This window comes from Xyrauchen texanus, chromosome 41 (assembly GCF_025860055.1).
Source record: "Xyrauchen texanus isolate HMW12.3.18 chromosome 41, RBS_HiC_50CHRs, whole genome shotgun sequence".
Taxonomy (NCBI): Eukaryota; Metazoa; Chordata; class Actinopteri; order Cypriniformes; family Catostomidae; genus Xyrauchen; species Xyrauchen texanus.
In genome coordinates this window covers 21,158,732-21,181,699 of record NC_068316.1, presented here as the reverse complement: position 1 = coordinate 21,181,699, position 22,968 = coordinate 21,158,732, and the positions used below count along the sequence as shown (strand labels likewise).

Here is a 22,968-nt window from a genome sequence, read left to right as displayed (position 1 = left end):
AAAGGTAACACACTACTTTTAAAATTATTTTAATCAGATTACAGCTGAAAGTTACTGACTTTCAATTAATGTAATTACTTTTAATTACATTACTCAGGTTACATATTTCTAAAATGTGATTTATGTATAAAAAATACATATGAATTTGTATGTTAATATGTACATCTGTTTGTATTTTTGTACTAGTTGAATGGTGTGTGACGATGAACTAGGAGAAAATAGACATTATTTTGAGTTTGTTGATTGGAAAAAACAAAGAAAGTAAGAAGTAAAGTAATTTGTAATGTTATTACTTTTTGAGGAAGTAATCAGTAATCTGATAAAAATGTGAAAGCATTAGTCATAGTGTAGTGAATGAATTTTTTGCGTAACTCTGACAAAACTGCTATTTACGAGCATTAAAAGTGGGGCCTTGGTATCTCAGCAAGTATTGTCTCTGACTATCACCCCTGGAGTCATGATTCAGAATCCAGGGTATGCTGAGTGACTCCAGCCAGGTCTCCTAAGCAACCAAATTGGCCCAGTTGCTCCTGGGTGGACCTCTTCGTGGTCGCAATTAGGGTTTATTGCTCTCAATGGGGCACAGGGTATGTTATGTGTGGATCGTGGAGATTAGCATGAGCCTCCGCATGCGGAGACTCCGCAGTGTCATGCACAACGAGCCACATGATAAGATGTGCGGATTGACGGTCTCAGAAGTGGAGGCAACTGAGTCTTGTCCTCTGCCACCTGTACTGAGATGAGTAACCGTGCCACCACAAGGACCTACTAAGTAGTGGGAATTGGGCATTCCAAATTGGGAGAAAAGAGGATAAAAACATTTGTTGTCAAAAAAGAGCATTAAAAGTGTTTTCTGAGTGAGATGCCAACACATTCATATGTGTTCATATTTGAACAAAGACTGAAATGTTAGCTCGGGGCAAAAATACTACTGAAAAAGACAAAATTGCCCCTGAAAATAAAAACGTGTTTATTTAAAACTTGATATATTATTTTATATTCTATTCTAGGTGTGCAGTTCTAGAAATTATCACATAAAATGTGTAGAAGTTGATTTCATTTATATAGGGAATAAATTCTTAATCTAATAACATAAGATAATTTATGTTAATTAACTAAGATTTAAGCATTTAACATAAAAGGATAACGCCCAATATGTTTTATATGGTTAGAAAAAAATTGCCCTCATAAAGGTTAAAAAAAGAAAAGTGTCCCTGAAAATCCGAATCCAGAGGGTAAACATTGCTACTTAGTTCATTTCTGAAACTGGCTAGCATGATCAACTTTAGTTACACTGTAAATACTAATAGTTATCTCAAATGGAAAAAAAAAATATTTGTTTATTTGAGCTTAATTTTGTACTATTCTTACTAGTTTTAATTAAGTTACTTTTACTCTCTAAACCCTTAAGTTGTCATTAATAAAAACAATTAAGAGGTCCTAATTAAACTACTTGTAATGTCACATTTTGGAATCATAACTCAAAAATATACATTCTTTAAACTTGGCTTTGAGTACTACTAACTCAAAATGATCAAGTACAAAATTACGCCTGTGTGGAATACCCATAAGCCCTTGCGCTTGAATAAATTATGTATCAAACTCAAACTCAACTGAAAGCATTAAATAAAAAGAAAGAAACTTTAATCACAGATAAGTGAAGTTTACTTGTTACTAGTTACTTATGTTTAAGTTTAAAAAATTTACTAAACTACTAAAAAACTAAGTTCAGTTCAGCCATATAAGTACGTTTACTTAAAAAAAAAAAAAAAAAAAAAACATGCAGACAAATTGCCTTAAAAAATAGAAGGTCAAATAATCAGATTTGAAAGTGTGCAAAATCATTTGATCTGATAAATTAGCCTTTATTTACATTTTACATAATAATTCTAATCAATGAATCTACACCAATATACTCAATGCTATTATATCCTTTAAACTGATATATTCATGTAGAATGTCCCCTAATTGATTTTTATTTCCAGGCACGGCTAAATATATGTTGCAATTGTAAAAGCAAAAGCCGGTCTCTCTGCATTGCTGCTGCACAGACGAATATATTTAATTGACTGGGATCAGAGAGGAGTGACTAATCAAAGATTAGTGTTGGAGAAAGCTCTGATGCTTCAGACAGTGTCAGACCCCCCTCTGATAAATATAAAGAGCCACTGATTGTTCAGGAGGGTGAGTTTGTGTGCATGTTTTCTTTTGTTTCTTTTTTCCGTTCGGTACATCAATCTCGCAGCTGACCTTCTGGTGCATCAAAGCCTACAGAAGCTAATCTGGCCTCTGTATTACGACCAGAGTGTAGAGAGATAGAGTTCATGACAGAGGGGTTGAACGAGAATGAGAAAGCAGGGAAACTAAAGGAAGTTGAATTCACTGTACAAAAAAATAGATAGAGGTGTGTAAGGGAGAGAGATTAAACAGAACGAGTAGGGAAAGAGTAAAAACAAAACAACTATCAGTATCATCACCATGTTTCTTTGGTCAGTCGCTGATGGTAACACTGTCTGGATTCTAATTGGCTGTTAGGCATGGCAGGTCTTTGGGTCTGTCTGTAGTCTGACACTGACAAATAGTTTTTAATACCTTGCATTTTAGCATCTCCTGCCCAGCATGTACAATGGACAACAGATATCCGTGTGTGCAAATACTCCAAGACACACAAGCACAGATTATCAGTTAGTGGTATGGTGTGGCTCTTAAGGCTAGTATTTACTTCAATTTTATATTTCGAGCATTCTAGCCTTTCAAAGTAAACTCTTTTGACCATACAGATGTGTTCAACACATGTGCACTGATTGCTTTGCGATACTCTTTTAGACTGTCCACATGTCAAGAAAAACTGGCCAGCACATGGACTGTGCTAATGACAAAATGTGCATAATGTTCACATTGCGTAACACATAGCAGCTTGCAAAAAAACAAAGTATACTTTGGCCTTCAGGAACTATGCATGACATGTTTTGGGGGGGTTAGGATTAGTAAATGTGCAAGCATCCCTATTACTATTGTTATGCTTAGGGTACATTCTAAACCCTAAACCTTAAGCATTACATCTTGGTGTGTAACTCATTCCGTACTGTTTGTGCTGTGGATATGAAAGCTTGTTTAGGAGAGGTGTGCTATTCTTTTTCGATGCAATCAGTCTTTTTACCTGGCAGATGATAAAACAGGTCGAAAAAATTGCATAGACTTATATTGATGGATGGAACTGAGCCATGTCTTTGAACCAGAATATCATATTGAGTTAGGGGTCTTGGGGGCAACCACCCATGCTGTAAATCTCTAGAAACTACCTAGAAACGCTCAAAAGAACCGCCCAGAGCACCCTAGAAACTGTATGGTACTACAACCTGAGCATCAAGGCGGCGATTCTTCAGACAATGTGTGGTTTGTTTTTATAATGTGGCATACAACAGGATATCAAGCCATGTTCTGACTTATAAGGACCAATACTCTCCACTTTATCACTTTATACATCATTGATACAGACGATTAGGAAATAGTCAACAAAGGACCTAAAGCATTGTGGATATCTACTCACAAAGTCAACCCACCTTAGGGTGCGCATACAACACATGAGAGGTGAGAAAATGTCATTTTCCAAAAAGGGCCAGTAATTCAATATGAGGGAAGAGGCTATGATCAATAAATCATTGCTAAGTAGATTGTACAGAAAAAAAATATGTTTTTTCCTAAGCTTGGTGACAGTGCATTAGTAAAGCTCCAATAGGAAATAAATACAAAGAGGGAAGGTTCATTTTCAATACATGAAGAACTATCTTCTCTTTAACAACTAATTCCAAATTAAGGGCATGAAGCAATGTGTAATTTGTACAAATTTGGGTTTAGAGGTGTAGTGTGTAATTTCTGCGGCACTCTTGTCACTGAACGAAATTGCAATAATAATGACCATCTTCAAACATGTTTCCCAAACACTCTCACTTTCTTCCATTGCTCAGCCACTAATGCAGCTTTATATGTGTGTGTGTGTATATAGACTCCTACAAGTGATCCCTTCAGATTAATTAAAAAAGAAAGAAAAGGTATGTGTTATTTAGCAAAGAGTGCAGGACAAAGAGAAAGGCAGCGTAAAAGAGAGATAAAATGAGCTGATTTTATTTAATTTTGTCTTTGTGCATTCGAAAGGTGTTTGCCTACAAATGTGTCCTTTAATTTAGTAACAAGCAGGTAGGACACTTTGGCAAATAGATACTCCATGACATTTAGCAGCAAGCTACTGAGTACCGCTTACTGCTCTAAATATACCACTTCACTGAGTTTTACATGTCATGGTCATTAACTGTGTAATAAATACTAATTGCCACTGAGGGCATTGGGCCAGCTCTGATGCAGGGGTGCATTCTAATTATACAGAATAGCTCGGTAAGTGAAATAAGACATTGTCTTTCTACTCTGGGAGTCAATTGTGTGTTTCAGGCCCAATTCCTACATTAAATGAGAATTATGTACCATATTAGTCCTCTTTCAGGGAAAATTAGTATCCCCATGAATGTAAAGAAAAAAACTGTTTGTGATTTATGCATTGCCCATGAATATAAAAAAGCGTACTTAATCAAAGAGTAAGCATAAAGTTGTAAAAACATGAACATGTGGCATAAGATAAAGGGTGTTCATCTCTTAGAAAGTAGCAAGCACTTCAAGAAATTGATTAATAAATAAATAAATACAATATGTCTAATTAACAGGGATTTACTAAATAGGTCTAATTATATTAGCTATCAAAGTAATTGAACCAGCTAAGAATAACAGTTTGTTAGTCTTGTGGGTCTTGTTCTGCATATAGAATACATGATGATTGGGTCCGTTGAGAAAAAAATTATTATCAAAATATGAATAACTACAGCCTTGACCCACAAAATAGGTATTGGTTTAAATCTTAGAAGCTTTACTTTATGGGATTATGGGAATTATAGGCATTATGACCAAAACTGAACAAGCGCTTTGATATTTGCAGAAAAATCAGAACGGTACATATTTTTGCAATGAGACCACACGCAACTTAATCAGATGCATAGACCATTACATAATCAATAAAGCTTAATTGGCACACAGCACATAATGTGCTCTCTAGCTAAAAACACGTTCGCTTTCTGGGATCAGATGACTTCATCATAAATTATTTTGTACTTTGTCCATCGTCATGGCAATTCATATAGCTGCAACCAGAGGTGGAAGTCCTCCAAATATGGGAAAAAGGATCATTCACTCTACTTACATATGGCCACCAGGAGGTGGGGCCAAGTAAATTACACAGAATTAATGATGGCTCAAATGACACAGAATGAAACTGAATGAGATCTTGTTACTCATTCCTGCATACTTTGGAGAGAGAGCATGACTTTATTTGTTTTTGTATTTGCATGTGTAATTAGTTCTTATGTACAGTTATTATGTTTTACTTGTTTGGAGAGGCTTTTGGACACTTGGAGACACTAGGATATTTATTTGATTGCTTTGTCATTTCAACCCAAAATTTGATACGATTACTTTTTTGGAGCTACCTTATTTACACCCTGAGATATATAATGTCATATCAGAAAAATAATTACAAAAAAACGTTAATTCTACAGTTTTTTTGTTTTTTGGGGGGGATTCTTCAGCAGTTTCTTTTTCTCATAATTTATCATAATCTATATCATAAAAATGAAAGCTTTTCTTTAAAATGATACCAAACAATTGACCCTATTTTAAGTAATACTTAGTTATAAGCATTTTGGACATGCCACTGAAACAGGAAATCTTTAAAAACTTCAGAGCTTTAAAGGTTAAGTGAAACGGCATACCACAATTGTTCACAAATCTGATAAATGCTGCCTCATAGGGTTGTGTAACTGGGCAGAAACCATTTGCAACTATTAAAGAGACGCACCTTTTTTCACTGTAGTATGTGCTAAAAAGCATGAGGTTACTCCAAAAACTTAATGGATTATCAAAATGGCTGAACTGAACCAAAATTTTGTTGATTGTATCCCCAGCGAGGCTTTCTTCTCTGGGCTCCGTGGAGAGGAGGGAGGGTGATGATGACCCCCCTGCACTAGCATGCCAAGATCGATCTGGCGGGAGAGAGGTGGAAATGATGAGAGGATAGAAATTGTGTTGAAAGAGAGGGGGGGTTGGGTCAGGCCTAAACTTGTCTGGTTGTGATCTGTTTCTCACCTTGACTCTGACCATGGCAAAGGTCTGGATAGAGTGAACCACATTTAGATAGTCCATGGTGGAAGATGTCACAGAATCAAAACTGGAAGTAGACCTTTCACCCACCCTTCCTTGTGAAAATCACTTCAAACAAAAATGATACAATGACTTAGACTTGTTAAACTTATTTGTATAAGAGTATATATATATATATATATATATAAGTATTTTTCCCTTTAATTCAGTGAATATAATTTAGAGATATTTTTAAAAGATTATTTTGTCCTCTTTATTGTTAGTAAGGACATTTATTACAACCTTTTAAGTCGGGGCACATGCTGAATAATCGGTTAATCGCTAATGATTAATTGTTGCAATAATTGCTGAGTAATCATTCTCATAATCATTGGATTATAAATTATCAAAATAATTTCTAGTTGCAGCCCTAACCTGTAACATGCATAAATACAGTTTGTGTCGACCACAATGTGAACCCAAATATTTTATTTTTCTATTCAGTCTATATATCTTGCTGATAATTTTGCATGTTATTTTCAATGGTGATATTACTTTATTAAATTACAATTTGATTTGTGTGTGTGTGTGTGTGTGTGTGTGTGTGTGTGTTTATCATTTTGTGGGGAACAAATGTCCTCATAAGGATGGTAAAACCCAAAATGTTGGACGTTGTGGGGACAAATTGTCAAAACAGCTTATAAATCATACTAAATTATGTTTTTTGATACGTAAAATGCAGAAAGTTTTCTGTGAGGGTTAGGTTTATGGGGTTTATAAAGTTTGTACAGTATAAAAACTATTATTATGTGTGTGTGTGTGTGTGTGTGTGTGTGTGTGTGTGTGTGTGTGTGTGTGTGTGTGTGTGTGTGAGAGCGAGCATGTATTTATCACTTTGTGGGGACCAAATGTCCCCATAAGGATAGTAAAACCTGAAATTTTTGACCTTGTGGGGACATTTTGTCGGTCCCCATGAGGAAAACAGCTTATGAATCATACTAAATTATGTTTTTTGAAAATGTTTTTGAAAGTTTTCTGTGAGGGTTAGGTTTAGGGTTAGGGTTAGGTTTAGGGGATAGAATATAAAGTTTGTACAGTATAAAAACCATTATGTCTATGGAAAGTCCCCATAAAACATGGAAACACTACGTGTGTGTGTGTGTGTGTGTGTGTGTGTGTGTGTGTGTGTGTGTGTGTGTGTGTGTGTGTGTGTGTGTGTGTGTGTGTGTGTGTGTGTGTGTGTGATTGTTTCAGATGAGATACTGCAATGACCTCTGCACCTAATGGAACTTAAAGGTCACGACAATGCTCTCTCACTCTCAACTTGGGAAAGAGAGGTTGTTTTTTTTACTCAGGAGAGAGAGTGCAGTAATACAGGAGGAGCATCATTCTATAGGTCACATACTCTACAAAAGTTGTAATGGTCAGGACAGCCTGGTTTCACTATATATATATATATATATATATATATATATATATATATATATATATATATATATATATATATAGTATACTGTATAAATAAGAGCTTTATTTTTTTAATAATGTATTACATTATTATTATTTTATGCTAAGGAATATTTCTTTATTTTTTATTTAAGTGACTTTTATTAATGTTTTTTTTCTTTACGATATGATACATGTTATACAGTACCTCACTAAATCACATTGTTATGCTGAAATTTGAGAGTACTTTTTTAAATAATATAGAAAAATTATTTATTCATTTATTTATATAATTTAATACTGTTATGAATAACCATGTGACTTTTCTGTTGATTGATATATTGTTTGCTCAGCCATTTAATATTTAATAATTTCAAAAAAATCTCTTTTGCATGACCCATTTATGGTCAGAATGAACAAATATAACCTTGTTCAGAGCTGTTCAGAAATATCAGATGTACCAGATGTAATATCAGACAAACCACGAAGTAAAAAAAATAGATGGGACATTATCAGAGAATAATTTAAATCAGTCTGAAGCATTATAGACTTGAGAAAATAAGGCAATAAGCAGAGGCACGTCGGGTCATTTAACATCAATTATTAGGAAGTTAACCTGCACATGTGACGCAGATGCAGTGACCCTCTGCCTCTGTCTGCTGAAGATGTTCAACTATTTAAAGAGCTTTTCATTGTTGTAAAAGGGATTACAGATAATGTACTGGTAAATGGGGTGACAAAATTATAACATATTTGTGAATTTCACTTGTTTAGTGATTTCTAAGCTATAGGTCACAAAATAAGGAAAAGGCTCACTAGTATTTATTTGAAAGCTGCAAGGTGTGAGAAATATCTATTCCACTTTTGGCCCTTTAAGCTGTTTCTATCCTTAGTTATTAATAATGTGTTGGCATTCATCTAATTTGATATGATTGACATTAATTATGCATTCAATAAAATATTATTCTGGGAATATTTGATGCACATAAGGTCATTTGCATTCTTTGTCCAAATATTTTTAATAATTGCTGAGTAAGCCTCAAACGTAAGTCAGCTGAGTTGATTTTTCAAATCATTACCTGAATAAATATAGCAAGAGCAACGCTTGCCCTGCCAGCCACAATCAGCATAAACAGACACATTGACAGCCTGTCCCAAATGATCCTGTCCCATATCTGTCTACAGCAGCGGTCAAACTACATCTCATCGCATGTTCTCTTCTTAAATAAGAATATAGAAAGAGGATGAACGTGGAACATGATTCTTTCGGGTAGGGTGACCATACGTCCTCTTTTTCCTGGACATGTCCTCATTTGCGGACCTTAAAAAGTCCCGCCTTCTCACACATCAATTGGTCGATTATAAGAGGCTTGCAGCAACTATTGGCCAAAATCCTGCCTGTCAATCTCTCCGCGAACACGCGATGCGCTGGTGTGTTCGGCATCAAACAGATGTTTGACAGTAGCAGCAAATGACAGCTGAGTGGAAACAATGCCCAAACAAAAGTGCAAATTTACAGAAGATTTGCACAAAAAAAAATCCCCATTATTTCATCCATAAGCTGGCACTTATGTGTCAGCTGCTAATAAAGCTGCAAGTGATTTAGAAGCACACATTAGCTCTGCGAACCATAAAAGGTCAATAAAAGGTGAAAGTTCATCAGATAAATTAACGGACTACTTTTTGCGAACAGATAAAATTTTTTCACATTTATTCATTTTCCATGGCCATTCAAAATAATAGTAATAGTAAATGAAAGTAGACTCATGGCATCAAATATTTTATTTTAGTTCATGAACATTCAAAAGAATGTTGGAAATTGTATTAGGCAATTAGTAATATATATATATATATATATATATATATATATATATATATATATATATATATATATATATATATATATATATGTCGAAAAAAGACAAAGCCATGTGCCATCAACATCTTGTTTTAATGTGCATTCAGTCAAGTTTTTTCATTAACAAGTTTTACCTCATGTGACATGAGATTAGAAGATGCCTAATAAAAGGCTTTTTACACTGAGAAGGCCTCCAACATGTTGAAACTATCTGACCATATACCCTTCTGCACTTTCTCTGTAGCCCCTTGTTATCGAATAGGCCTACTATTGAAATAAGTGTCATGAGATAAATTAATCACAGCTGATGGTGAATAGTGCATTTCTACAATGGAGACGATGATCTGATATTTCCAAGCAGACAGTTTCAGATGACTGCCTCATCAGACAACGGAACTTAAAAAAAAAAATGAGTTCACATTTAGAAAGGATGAAAATTATCTATAATTAAATAAAAAAAAAAAATTGAAAATAAAATGTTTTCACTTATCTTTGAATCTTTGTAGCAGTCAAATGCGTTCGCATAACCTTAAACTCCATTTCCCATGATGCTCATGTAACACTTCCTGTTGTTGTCATGTGATTTTACTCAGCGCCCACCAACGCAGCGCATAAGTGTTCTGGTTTACAAACGTTTTATTCTGCAAAACATATTATTTGAGTGTATATAAAATTATTAATACTGGCGAGACACCATGGCTTCATAATATAAGACGAAATTTGCCTTATTTCTGCACAGCTGGATCTTGAATCATGGCGGAAGTGGAGGTGCAGGTAGGTTTCTATATGAAGAAAACATCATTTTATTTTTAATGCGTGTAGGCTATTCGAGATTTCAGATTTGAATCGTCTTTGTAAAACAATTTTAGCAAAATAAAGACGAGTTATTGAACCTGGCATGTTAACAGTATGGTATGACAAGGCACTTGCCAAAATGACTGCCAGTGTGAGGACAGCTACTGACAGCATCAAGAGTACTTTTTAACTATTACCTTTATAGGTCATTAGGCTGTTTTGGATAATGGGTGTAGCACTTTTCTTTGTTATCACACGTTCTTCTGTTTGACAGAATATAGCAATAATAATTCATAGCTTTTTCTTACTTCGACATCACAATATTGAATGTCTATCAGCACTTAAGATGAGCGATCAAATGGGGAAAATAATAATAATAAAAAAACTTTTATATGTCTTATTTTTCAGGGCAGAAAACCAAGCGAAGAGTCAACAGATGACTCTGAGGTAAATTCAAGAACTACAAACTATTGAATATTTTAAGCCATTGATATCGGCACTGTAAAAGTCAGGACAGTAGTTCAGAGTTTTTACTTACACTGCTAATATTTCTACTTGCCTCACCACAAAATAATACATTTTACTTTAAACAATGTATTTGTTTAAGTGTCAGACAAAAAAAGTGCAGAGGCTATTTGCACTAAGTGCAAAAAGTGTTTGATGGCAGATACATTTTGCACCTCTAATTAAATACTAACATACAGTATAGGGGCATCACTATAGTGTGTTTATTGTGTTATTTAGGGTCCCACAGATACCCTAAACCAGGGGTGTCAAACTTATTTTAGGTCGAGGGCCATTTTGGACTAAGCATCTGTGTATGAGGTCTGAATTGTTAATACATATATACATATATATATATATATATATATATACACACACACACACACACACACACAACACTAATGTCATCTGCTTGGGTGCAGATTTAAGAAAAGATTTCTGAAAAAAAAAGAAAGTTAGACATAGATTAAATGTAAAGTAGATATTGAACAACTCTAGTCCTCCTCCTCAACATGAAAACAGACTGAAAGATACAACAACCTTGCCCTCCTCACAAATTAAATCTCAGTCTGTGGAGCAATTTCTCCTATTCACAAACTGTTTCCCTATGCACCCGGACACTTTGGAGAGCATGATTGTATTTTCCTTTGTAATCACCATATGCCACAGTTTGTTTAGTTCATAATTATAGAGCATCTCTCTCGTCACCTACCCCTGAGCATAACACTTATCATGGATGTATTGAAGGCTGTGTGGAAATGTGTTTTCTGATGGACCAAAGCACACACATCTATTCTGTGGACCCCCGACTATCTGAAAGCCAGAAAGTCCACTAAAAATTCCAGTTACCTCAGTCGCAATGCTTCTTCGGAATGGCTATGATTCTGTGTCCATGGTTATATTGACTTCTCTTATTGGGGGATCTCACTTTAAGATTGTAGATAGTGTAGTACTTTGCTGGGAATTTGAAAGTTAAGCATGATTTGAATCATAATTTTAACTTAATTTAAATTATTTGCACTGATTGTGGCTTCTACAGAGGCATAGCTTTTTTCTGTTGTGTTGTATTTTGTCTTTCTCAATCAGTTTGGTGTTTTAAAAGGTGTCCTCAGTTCTAAAAGGTTTGAGAAGCCCTGATATAAAGGATTGTTGTAAATTTATGCATTCTTCCCTTTCTTCACAGTCAACAAAATGTCTATTTAGACCTTGAAAAAAATGCACCTATCAAAACTGGAGGGAAAATGTCACAGCCTTTAAATGTGATGTCAAGCAATGAAATGAGGAAGGAAGCTGGCAGGGTTTGACATTAATCTGTGGGTTTGAGACCCAGTGCTTCAGTGTTGTGTTGCAGCCCAGCAAAGTTTGTAACTAGACAGAGGAATAGAATGAGGGATGAGCGAAAGACGGAGTGTCTGGATGGTCACACCACTCCAGAAAAGGGGCAATTAAAGACAGACTTCCTTCATCCCCTGCTCCCCAGGGCATCAATTAGGAGCGGCAGGGAATATGGCACAACACTCATCCACCACTTCGACGTGGCGATGGCAAACACTAACAAGAAGAAAGAAATTATGGGATATGAAACAGGAGTGATATTATCCACCCCTCCCCACCGTAGAAAGTTTGTCAAGATTTCTCTCTCTCTCTCTCTCTCTCTCTCTCTCTCTCTCTCTCTCTCTCTCTCTCTCTCTCTTTTCTCTATTTCTGTCTGTAATGGTTTTGTAGACCATGACAAATGCTCAGGCATTAGAAATTTCACATCTGGACAGAACGGGAAATGGACAAGGGAGTTGTTGGTGATGAGAAAGAAAATGTTTGCCAAAATGAAAAACTACCCATACCTTCACTCTGCTTGAGATCGTACCTTTTACCTTCTCTTATCTAAATACCTTATTTGCAACAGAATAATTGCAGTGTTCTTGTTTTGAATGAAAGGTTTATACTAAAAATGGAAATACATATTAATTGTATTACAGTACCCCTATAAGAGTTTTGTAATTAGCAATTCCAAAAAAAATAATATTTTGCCTCTTTAATTAGAAAGTGTTATGGGACATGTCACAGTCACGAGACTTGAACCTGTATCACTCACGTGAGTGCAAAAGTTCTAACATGTTGAAAACATTTGCACTAATGCTACATCAAGGCTCTGACATTGAGATTCTAGTGTAGAAGCTAAAGGTAATGCTAGTCATTCTAATTCAGCAGGAAACAATATCCCATTCACATTTATGCTTAATACAGGATATCACTATTCTTTTAAGTCTATTTTATGACACAGTAGTTTAACTGTAGTCAACAAAATGCTAATTAGATTTTTTTTTTACTTATTTACTTTTTTTATTATCATGTGTAGCTATTTAAATGAGTGAATCAGTCTCAGTCTCTGGTACCCTTGACTACAAGTTGAATTGAAGATGCAAAACTAATGAGGTGTGTGCTTCTATGTGTGTGTCTTTCACCAGGAGGAGGACTCGGAGGAGGAACCTAAACTGAAGTATGAGCGCCTGACCAATGGAGTGACAGAGATCTTGCAGAAGGATGCGTCCAGCTGCATGACAGTGCATGACAAGGTCCTCAGAACTCTACTTAAGTTATTTAGCATGTATTTAATAAAAACAAGAGACATGTACATTTTGTTGGTGTTTGCATGTGTTTCATATGGTTTATATAAAAAGAAAATAAATCAAACTCATTTTTACTATAAACTTAAACCTGGTGGATGTAACTTTTTCAGTGTTAAAATACTATAAGTAAGCCATTTATTGGTTAGTTTTCTATAAAAAAAAAATGTAAACACTGTGCCTCTGTGGCACTATAAAAATTCCTGTGTTTGTTTTGAGTGTCTCGCTTAGACCCGGCCCAACAACATTACTTAACCAATGGCATGAGTTGGGGGTGAGGCTATCTGACTGTTTGAAAAACTGCAGGCAAGGGGGTATTCAGAAAGCTGTTTTGAAAACTGTGTTTATTTTTGCAATTCCGTTTGGTGGCACAATTGTCGCAGGAATGACATACTTCAGCTTTAAATCCTGGAATTTAAACTTAAACATTTTTTAATATTTTCATATATGATATTTAGAATTCTAGAATTAGAATTCATAATCAGATTCTAAACTTTTTTACCGCAAAAAAAGGCCTATATTTTGTTAAAGGTTTTACAATCTGAATTCTAAATATTAAATATCAGTTGCAATTCCATGATTCAGGAATTTATTAATTAGGACTAATTAGGAATTAAATTAAAATTAATTAGGATTAATTAATTTTGTGTGTGGATGGGTCTGGGTGGTTTATGAGCAAGTGTTTTTCGGTTACAAACTGGTAATTAAGGCTATATTATGCAGGTATTATGCTATAAATGTGATTTATGAGGACATTTCTAGTGTCTCCATAAATATGTCTCCATAAACTATGTTTTTTTTTAAAATGTAAAAAAGTTTTTGGGAGGGGTTAGGTTAAGGGGTAGGGATAGGGATAGGGGAGAGAATCTATAGTTCATACTGTATAAAAATGTATATAAAGAGTTCTCATAAGGATAGCTGCACTAACGTGTGTGTGTGTGTGTGTGTGTGTGTGTGTGTGTGTGTGTGTGTGTGTGTGTGTATCTGAGGATTTGTATTTGTCAAATTTCAAATGCAAATTATTTTTTCAAATTTTTTAGACAAAATGAGTACCAGTTTCATATTACCTGTGTTGGAAGCAGATGCATCACTGATTGGTTAAAAATAGATGTGTTGTTTGCACTTTAGCACAGTATCAAAAATGAGACTCTGACCTCTCCCTTCCACCATACCTCTCTCATAGAAGTTCTCACACACAAACACTCACAAGCCACAAACCTTTCAATGCTTCTTTTCTATTTCCTCTAGTTTTGGATTTCTTTATAGTCTTTTTTGCCTGTCCCCTTTCAGTTTTTTCCCTGGCTTGATATTTTTGTTGGTGGAACATTCTATGTGGACTGGTTAATCATCATGGCAGACGGTTTACTCATGCACATATGCTGTGGAGGAATAGTCATACCTAGTTATGTCTCCTCACCTGATGTTTTATTAACCACTATTGATTTTTACCCCCCCCCCCCCCTTCTTGCTTTTCCCTCGGGACTTCCTCCTCCCCTTTCCCCTCTTCCATCTCTCCTAAAAGAAAAAAAAAAGGCTAGCTTGCAAGAGGAGACTTTAAAAAGCTGAATTTCCAATGAGAGTTCTCCCCATTTTTTCAGTTTTTCACCTTCACTTACTTTGCCTATCTACATCTATCTCTATATCTCTCTTCCCTTTAGTCTTTTATACATGCGTACCTATGTACATTGTGCTACCTAGACATACACACACTCTCCAGCACATGCCAGCAGCCCACCTCCCTAACCTTACCTCATACTTTAAGTGCCAGGAATCCAAATTTCATTTCAGCAATACCATTTTGATAAATCCCTTTAAGAGCCACTGAGGCTGGTGGGTCCACCCCTTTTATTTATTTATTTTTGGCTGATTTTATTCAGGGAGATTGCGGGGGGTTCTTTTGGACATGCTCGGCTGTGCCTGTAAATATAAGCATTTCATTATACACTGCAGTGAAGCATGGGCCAGCTCAGTGTGCCGCGACAGGGAAAGGTCTGTACTGTGTGTGTGTGTGTGTGTGTGTGTTTGGATACAGGCTAAACTCAGTTTCAAAGAAGAACTCATTCTCTGTGTGTGTTTTATAGTGTGTCAGTGTTCTTTTCTAAAACTGAATTCAGTTTGCAGTTGGTATCTGGACTGAGCTGCTAAAACAGCGATATAGCAAAATGTACTACTGTATGACTCAGGCGTCTTGAAAGTCAAGATGAAATCAGCCATGTTAACTTTCTAAATAAATATCCATGGTCTTATTATGAATAATTTGTTTGCACGTCTGTATAATATTAAATCAAATATATAATAACTTTCTTCACCTCTAAATTAGCATTGCTTTCCAGCTGACGTCGTCAAGCCCCCCCCCCCACTCACCCACATTCTCAATGGATAAAATCAAGTCCCGTTCAAAAAACATTCTTGTTGAATATACCGTTTTACTCAAATATGTCACATTACAGAACAAATGGGTTGCAAACAATCTTTCACGATCAGTTGAACAGAGAAATGGAAGCACACAGAGTATTTTAAAGTGAGCAGCATGCAAGCAGACTTAAGCATAGTAAAGGCCATTGCATTATTGCTTTTAAAATAAATGTACAATATCATTCATTTTATGTTCTAGACTGTAAAAACTAGAAAACTATAAAACTAGAGTTTGTTTTAATTAATATAGTTCATTTTGGAGTTGGTTTATATTAACAACATAATGTTTAATTGGTTGGAGGTAATATTGGGAATTCAGATAATAGCAAATGTTTCCCTACGTTAAACTCTGAAATGTAATTGCATTAGTCTGACAGGCGGAGTATTTAGCTGGTGTGGAGGGTAGAGATGTGTGACCTGTGCCGCATATATTATGTTGAAGCGTTTTGATATGTCGTGGAAAAAACGCTATTTCACACTGGGGCGCTCTGATAAATAAGCTTTTCTGTCCTCCAGCAATTTCACACTTTTTGCCCTCGAGGGAAACATCCGAAACCACACACAAACACACTCTCTCACATACAAGCACAAACACTGAGGCCTCACAGCCATGCCCGGTTAAGCTCATTTTTAATACCTACACCACACCTTTTAAGTCCATATAAGTGCAGGATGTCCCTTGGTTTTGACTTGCATGTCTGGCATGTTTGTGTCCCCTGTTGCTTTCAGTTCCTGGCTCTTGGGACACACTTCGGAAAGGTTTACCTCCTGGATATCCAAGGAAATGTTACACAGAAGTTTGAAATTGTAAGTCTGAAGTCATGTCAGGGTGGTTGTTATCCACCTGTCCATGTCTGAACTGTTAAACCATGTTAGTTTTAAGCAGGAAGCAAATTAAATTGTTACAAATCTATTGAAATAGGAACGTAACCCTTTCTGAACATATTTGTTCAATAATTTCTTACATATTTTGGTTTACTGTAATTGTTTGGTCTGATTATTATATAGTTTATTATACACATATGTAGTTATACACATTTTAATTTGTTCACCATTTATAATATAGTTATTACTATGTTACTAATGTTTCTCATCCCCACCCCATAGAGTCCAGTGAAGATAAATCAGATCAGTTTAGATGAGAGTGGTGAACATGTTGGCATCTGCTCTGAGGATGGAAAGGTAAGAATTCTATAGTCACTTTCAGATTCTGAAACAACATAACTATGAACCAAAAATAGCCCTAACACTTAATCTGTTCTTAAACTCAGAGGGAAATGATTGGTTAGACTAGTTTATGATTGGCCAGACTAGGTAAGATTAAACAAACTAGCAACAACCAGCTTGTGAATATAGGTGCATTTCAAATTGCTCTGAAATAATTTAAAGGAATAGTTAACCCATAATTAGATTTCTGTTATAAATGACTTACCTTAATGTCGTTCCAAACCCATATGACTTGTTTTCTTATGCTGAACACAAAAGGAGACTTTTTAATGAATATCTCAGTCTGTCTTTGCAACACAATGGCAGTGGATAGTGCATCACTTTAAAGCTTTAAAAAAGGTCTCAAAAGTTTCACTAAAGTAGTCCATATGATTTGTGCAACCTATTCCAAGTGTTCTGAATGCATTTGAAAGGTTTTGTTGAGAAGCATCATGAAAATAACATTTAAAAGTTTTTATGAAAGTCTTCAGCATCCATGCGCTATGAGAGATGCTATGAGACAGTTCACAGAGTCTCACTTATTCACTCAAGAAATGTTATTGTTTATTCCTAAAAAACAATGTTGATTCTCACGTGAATACACATGCCCCTGCAAATGAGCTTCTTTCACAGCGCTTGTCAAGATTTTCACTGAAATAGTGCTTACATTTTGTGTTGGTTCTCGTGATGCACGAGTTGCATTGACTAGTATTATGATACTTTTGCATAAGCTTCAAAGTAAGGCACTGTCTACTGCCATTGTATAAAAAAGACTGTCTGAGATATTCATTAAAAACTCATACGAATTTGGAATTACATAACGGTGAGTAAATTATAACAGAATTTAAATTTTTGTGTAAACTACTCTTTTAATACCAGAGAGCTTTAAACCTATGGAGTTGTTTACTTGGGTTTTCTATGTTTTTCTGTGTGAAAGATATGATGCAATGGCTGTCTTCCCACTCAGCTCCATCTCCGACAACTCTGACTCCTGCAGAAACAGCATCTACGTATTTGGGTCCATTTTAATGCATGGTTAAAAAAAAGAACTCTGCTCCATTCTGTCTATCTGCTTATTGATCATGAGCTGGCTGTTATCAGTTCACAGAGGCTAATCATCAACACCTTGTGTGGTTTCTCAGTCTGATCTGTGCTGTGATATGCTGCGTCTCCCCCTGTTCCTACGCCAAAAGCAAGATCTCGTCTCGCCCACAGCACCTAAACCAATTAAAATCGATGCAGAGGCCATTGTTCAGTCCTGTGCACTGTTAATCCCACCTCCATTTACCAGCCATCTTTGATGTGTTCAAAGCATTTTCTTTTTTCCATTTTGGGTTTTTAAGTTTAAGTTGTTGTGAAAAACATTAAATGACTTAACCAGTGGAAATCACACTTTAATGGGATAGTTCACCCAAAAATGATAATTCTGTCACCATTTACTCACCCATACATTTACTCATACATTTTTTACTTTATTTCTTCTGATAAATACAAAAGGAGATGTTTTGCTGAATGACCAAGCTGTTCGCTTCCACACATTGAATGAATTTCAATGGATACAAGGGCTGTCAAGCTCCAAAAAGGATTTAAAAAAGCACTAATAGGCATGATAATATTAGTCCATATGACTTGTGCACTATATTCGAGGTCTTCTGAAGACGTATGTTAGCTTTGTGTGAGGTGAACGGTTATTTTCCATGTTGCCTCTCCAGAAAAGGAGTCATATAAAAAAGTTTAACTCAATAGTTTTGTTTCAACCACCATCAGCTGAATACTTTCCTTCCAGATAGAGTTCTATTTGAGACCTCACACTTGTTTTAAGTTCCTATTGTTTCATTTAGACCAGTGTAGGTGAAATGTTGATGTTACGGCTTGTTTGTAGCCGTAGGGGCTAAAGCGCAACTAAAGATTTAAGTCAGTAGCATAAATGTGTGCAAGGGCAGAAAGAGTTGACCTTTCCACTAATTGGGAGTCTGGCAGATGGTTAACTAGCCCACTGGAAGACCTGATGCTTTTGTAATATTTTGCCCGACTCAACTATTATCACAGAAATGCACCTCCAAACCACAGTGATTTTTACCATAAAAAGACAGCTTTGCTCTTTCTCCATCTCTCTTGTTCTTGTTTTTCAGGTGCAAGTGTTTGGCCTGTACACCAGGGAGGGCTTCCATGAAAACTTTGACTGCCCCATCAAGGTAACTTATTGTCATTAATGCAAGTCGTATCAAAATGTTTTTGCTGTCTAAAGGGAAATAACTCTTTGATTTTGATTTTCTGTCAAAACAAGCATTGATAATTCTCAAAAACAATGTAATTTCAGCCGGCTACAAGTCATAATTGATTTCTAGGGCATTTCACATCATGCGTGATCCGCCTTTTTTTGAGCGTGAGCGATGTCACCTATGCAACACATTAAAGAGAGTCAGTGCTGTCATCTCCTTGTATCAATACTTTTGTAAATCAGAATTTGAGGATCAATCCTTTAACTTTTCCTGGCTTAAAAGGAACTTATTGAATCTGTTTTCCGATTGGATGCAGGCTAACCTCATCTGAGGCACTATATAGCATTAGAAATACTGTAGTGGACATTGATATTAACTCTGATATTGCCACATATCTGAACCGAATCTCTTTTTTATTCCCAGGTTGTGGCACTACACCCTCAGTTCAGCAAATCCAACAATAAACAATTTGTGACTGGAGGAAATAAGGTGAGTACGGTTTCAGAAGCAACCAATATGTTTAAAACACATCTTTGTGTCGAAGCTGTGTTCAAGTGCACATTCTCTAGAAATGTTGAGCCTTGGTGCTCATGTGGGAGACACAGGTCCCAGTCCCTCTTTTAAAAATGTTTCCTGTCTCTGCATTTTTGCTGCCAATAAAAGTAGCAAAACATAACAAAAATGCATTTGTTTTGCAATTATTCTCATGCATTTCATTGTGGGTTTGAATATTTTAAAGGAATAGTTCACCATAAAATAAAAATTCTATAATTTAATCACCCTTGTTCCAAAACAATAACACTTTCTTCTGTAGAAGCTTTTCGGAATGTACCGGTTGTTTTTAGCCATGCAATTACAACAAATGCTGACTTGAATTATTTTTCAGTAAACGCATGGCTAAGAAGTAGTTCCAGGTCTTATTATTTCAAAGAGCCATACAGGCTACCACAGCAAAATAACCAAATAAAATATAGACATTGTTTTAGTAAACCAGATAAGAATGACAAACACTTTCTTTAACTTCCTGAGATCTGAGCGTGACTGCTGTTTGCATTTTCCATTTCCCTTTTTGACTTGTAACTAGTCAAAGTGTAGCACCTAATAAAAAAGCAAAAAAAAAATTCTAAATTCAAAAAATAAATACAGTTCTAGACCAAATCGTTTTTCTAAAAATTCATGTCCACATATATTGACAGCGAGACTACATGATGACATTTGAAATAACACTAAGCTATAGAAAGTCAGATTTGTTATCATCAAGTTTTTATTATGTTTTTGAGACCTTACAGACATTACAGCTGATTTTCTGTAAAGCTGAATAAATAAGTATTATTCAAAGTAATGTAATTATCATCCAATCACTGCCAACCATGCTAAAATAAAATGAAACATTATCAATTCTGAATCTATGTACTGATTACCATTGTCCCATGTCTGCCATACATGTTGAGTGGTCCAAACATCATCTGCAGCCTGAAACTGAACCTTTGGTCATGTATGCACTTTGCTTCATAGAAAGCTATAGGATGCTCCCTTGCTCACTATTTAGTGAATGACTTAACCTCCAGTGTGCTGTCTGTCTAAATAAAGACTAGAGACTACATAAAGGAGTTTAGCAACTGAAAAGCTACATATACGAATGGCAAAGCAACCACACTGCTATGGAGATGTGTAGTTATACTAATAGATTTGTGATTTGAAGCGATGTTACTGAGGAACATAGCGGAAGAGAGCCACAGCTGATGCAGATATTCTCACATGGTCTCTCTCTCTCTCTCACTCCCCTTCGTGTCATGGCAACATTAACAACTCGGTGTGCATTATTTATTTATTTATTTTAATTATTTTTTTATCCCCTTTTTCTCCCAGTTTGGAATGCCCAATTCCCACTGCTTAGTAGGTCCTCTTGGCTGAGCTACCCAGGCCCCCCATGTGCATTATTTTTTAATAAATCAACAGTCCTTAGTCAATTATTCCTTACATACTGTATACTACTCATGCTTATTATGTTGGCTTGACAAAGCCAACACACTGTAATTCTACAGATTAGGGTTTGGCTTTTTTTTTAAATCCCTAAACCAAGGCCAAAGTTTCTGTATGTAGCTCGTCCTAGAGAGGGGACTTAGAAGTACACTTCTATTATAATGAATGAGAGATATTGGAACGCTCAACCAAGAAGCTCTGTGTGTCAATAGTCAACGGATGTAGAAAGGATCTCCAACCTTACAGTTAAAAGAGCCAATCACGTTTTGGATACAGACATCATCTGTCAATCAACACTAGAGCACGTATCTGCATTAGCTATACAAGTCAGGAAAATTGCGTTTGTTTGCATAATATGAGGTTAAGAATCACAATTTATGATATTGTCAGATTTTATTGCTGATTTGAAATATGTTCTTTGATCGTAATCTTGACCAACCGTTTTTGAGATTTTGGTCTTTCTCCATTCAAGTAGAAAGGAGCTGCACAGCCATGACTGGAAATAGTCTAACAAGCGCGTTCTGTAACATTCCTTTAACCCTTTAAGCTCTTAAGGTGTTTTTAAAGATTTCCTGTTTCAACAGTATACCCAAAATTAAAGGCTTATAACTCAACAAAAACATAAATGAGTGTTTGGTATCATTGTAATGAAAACTTTTCAGTTTTTTTATGATATAGATTATGCTACATTCGTAGACTCTCTTTAAAACTTTTTATTTTTCTTATTTGTCATTATATATCTCTCAGTGTAAATAAGATGGCTTTGTGTTGATACAACAAAGCAATCAAAAGTTATAGCATTACAAAATATTCTTTATCATAGTGCCCAAAAACTTCTCCATTTGTCCAAAAGCCTCTCCAAACAAATAAAATAGATTGTAGATAAGCACTAATTACACATGCAAAAACAACAATTACTTAAGGTTTGTATAGCATGCAGACATCATTTTAGTAATGAGATTTCACAGAATGAGTGCCTTTTGACTCAATGAGTCTGCATCATTGACATGGTTACATGGCACCTTCTCCTGGTGGCCATGTGTAACATTCTGCTTTGTGTGGATTATCTAATGATCTTTGCATCTGATTACCTTGTGTGTGGGCTCCTTTGTAAGATAATAAACTCTTCAAGTAATGGTATGTGATATTTTATGTTCCATTTATTTTTTTGAAGTTACAAGCAAAACGTTTGGTCATAATGGCTACATGCATTGGAAAGAACAGCTTCTAAGCTTTTAATATTTTGGTGATTAATTCTCTCTCTCTCTTTCTTTCATTCTATCTGTAATCTTCAAACTTTCAGACAATTTTCAACATCAAATTTGGTCTTGACAAGGTTTACCTTTCTAGTTATATATATATTTATATAACTCTTATGAATCCCTGCAATAGCTTTTTGTGAGGAACAGACTGAAATCATAGTCTTTAAATGTAAGTTTTGAATGCCTTAACCCCCCCCCTAAACTTTTAGTTTGAAATAAAAAACAACAAGCCACAGTCGTACTTGAAGTATAAACCTATATTATGTTTGTTCTGGTCTCCATCATGTCATGCTTTCAAGGTTTTAGCACTAAGGCATAAGCTTAATTATTATAATGGAATCATTTTTGTTAAGTTGAGTGCCATGTATAGTGGCTCTAGGTGTTTGGCATGAAACACTCTTACTATCTTGGCCTTACACCAGGGTCAACGTCAGGGAGAGAGAGTGGTCCATTTTCTCAAAAGTGTTGTTCAC

General features: G+C 35.5%; 2 protein-coding genes across 3 annotated transcripts in view; one reads left to right on the top strand and one right to left on the bottom strand.

The window, feature by feature from the left end:
* Positions 1-15,167, bottom strand: part of LOC127634146 (POU domain, class 6, transcription factor 2-like) — a 163,449-nt gene extending 148,282 nt beyond the window's left edge. The window contains exon 1 of the mRNA XM_052113540.1: positions 15,157-15,167. The gene's annotated coding sequence lies outside the window, so the exon portion shown is untranslated. The remainder of the gene's footprint in view (positions 1-15,156) is intronic.
* The window catches only part of LOC127634282 (vacuolar protein sorting-associated protein 41 homolog), a 30,905-nt gene continuing 18,005 nt past the window's right edge, over positions 10,069-22,968 (top strand). Inside the window, exons 1-7 of one of the 2 annotated variants that reach the window (XM_052113765.1) lie at positions 10,069-10,258; positions 10,688-10,726; positions 13,249-13,356; positions 16,552-16,629; positions 16,930-17,004; positions 19,161-19,223; positions 19,674-19,739. In XM_052113765.1, coding sequence (XP_051969725.1) covers positions 10,238-10,258; positions 10,688-10,726; positions 13,249-13,356; positions 16,552-16,629; positions 16,930-17,004; positions 19,161-19,223; positions 19,674-19,739 — 450 coding nt within the window. In that variant the 5' untranslated portion in view covers positions 10,069-10,237. The remainder of the gene's footprint in view (positions 10,259-10,687; positions 10,727-13,248; positions 13,357-16,551; positions 16,630-16,929; positions 17,005-19,160; positions 19,224-19,673; positions 19,740-22,968) is intronic. The other variant, XM_052113767.1, reaches the window with a different exon arrangement.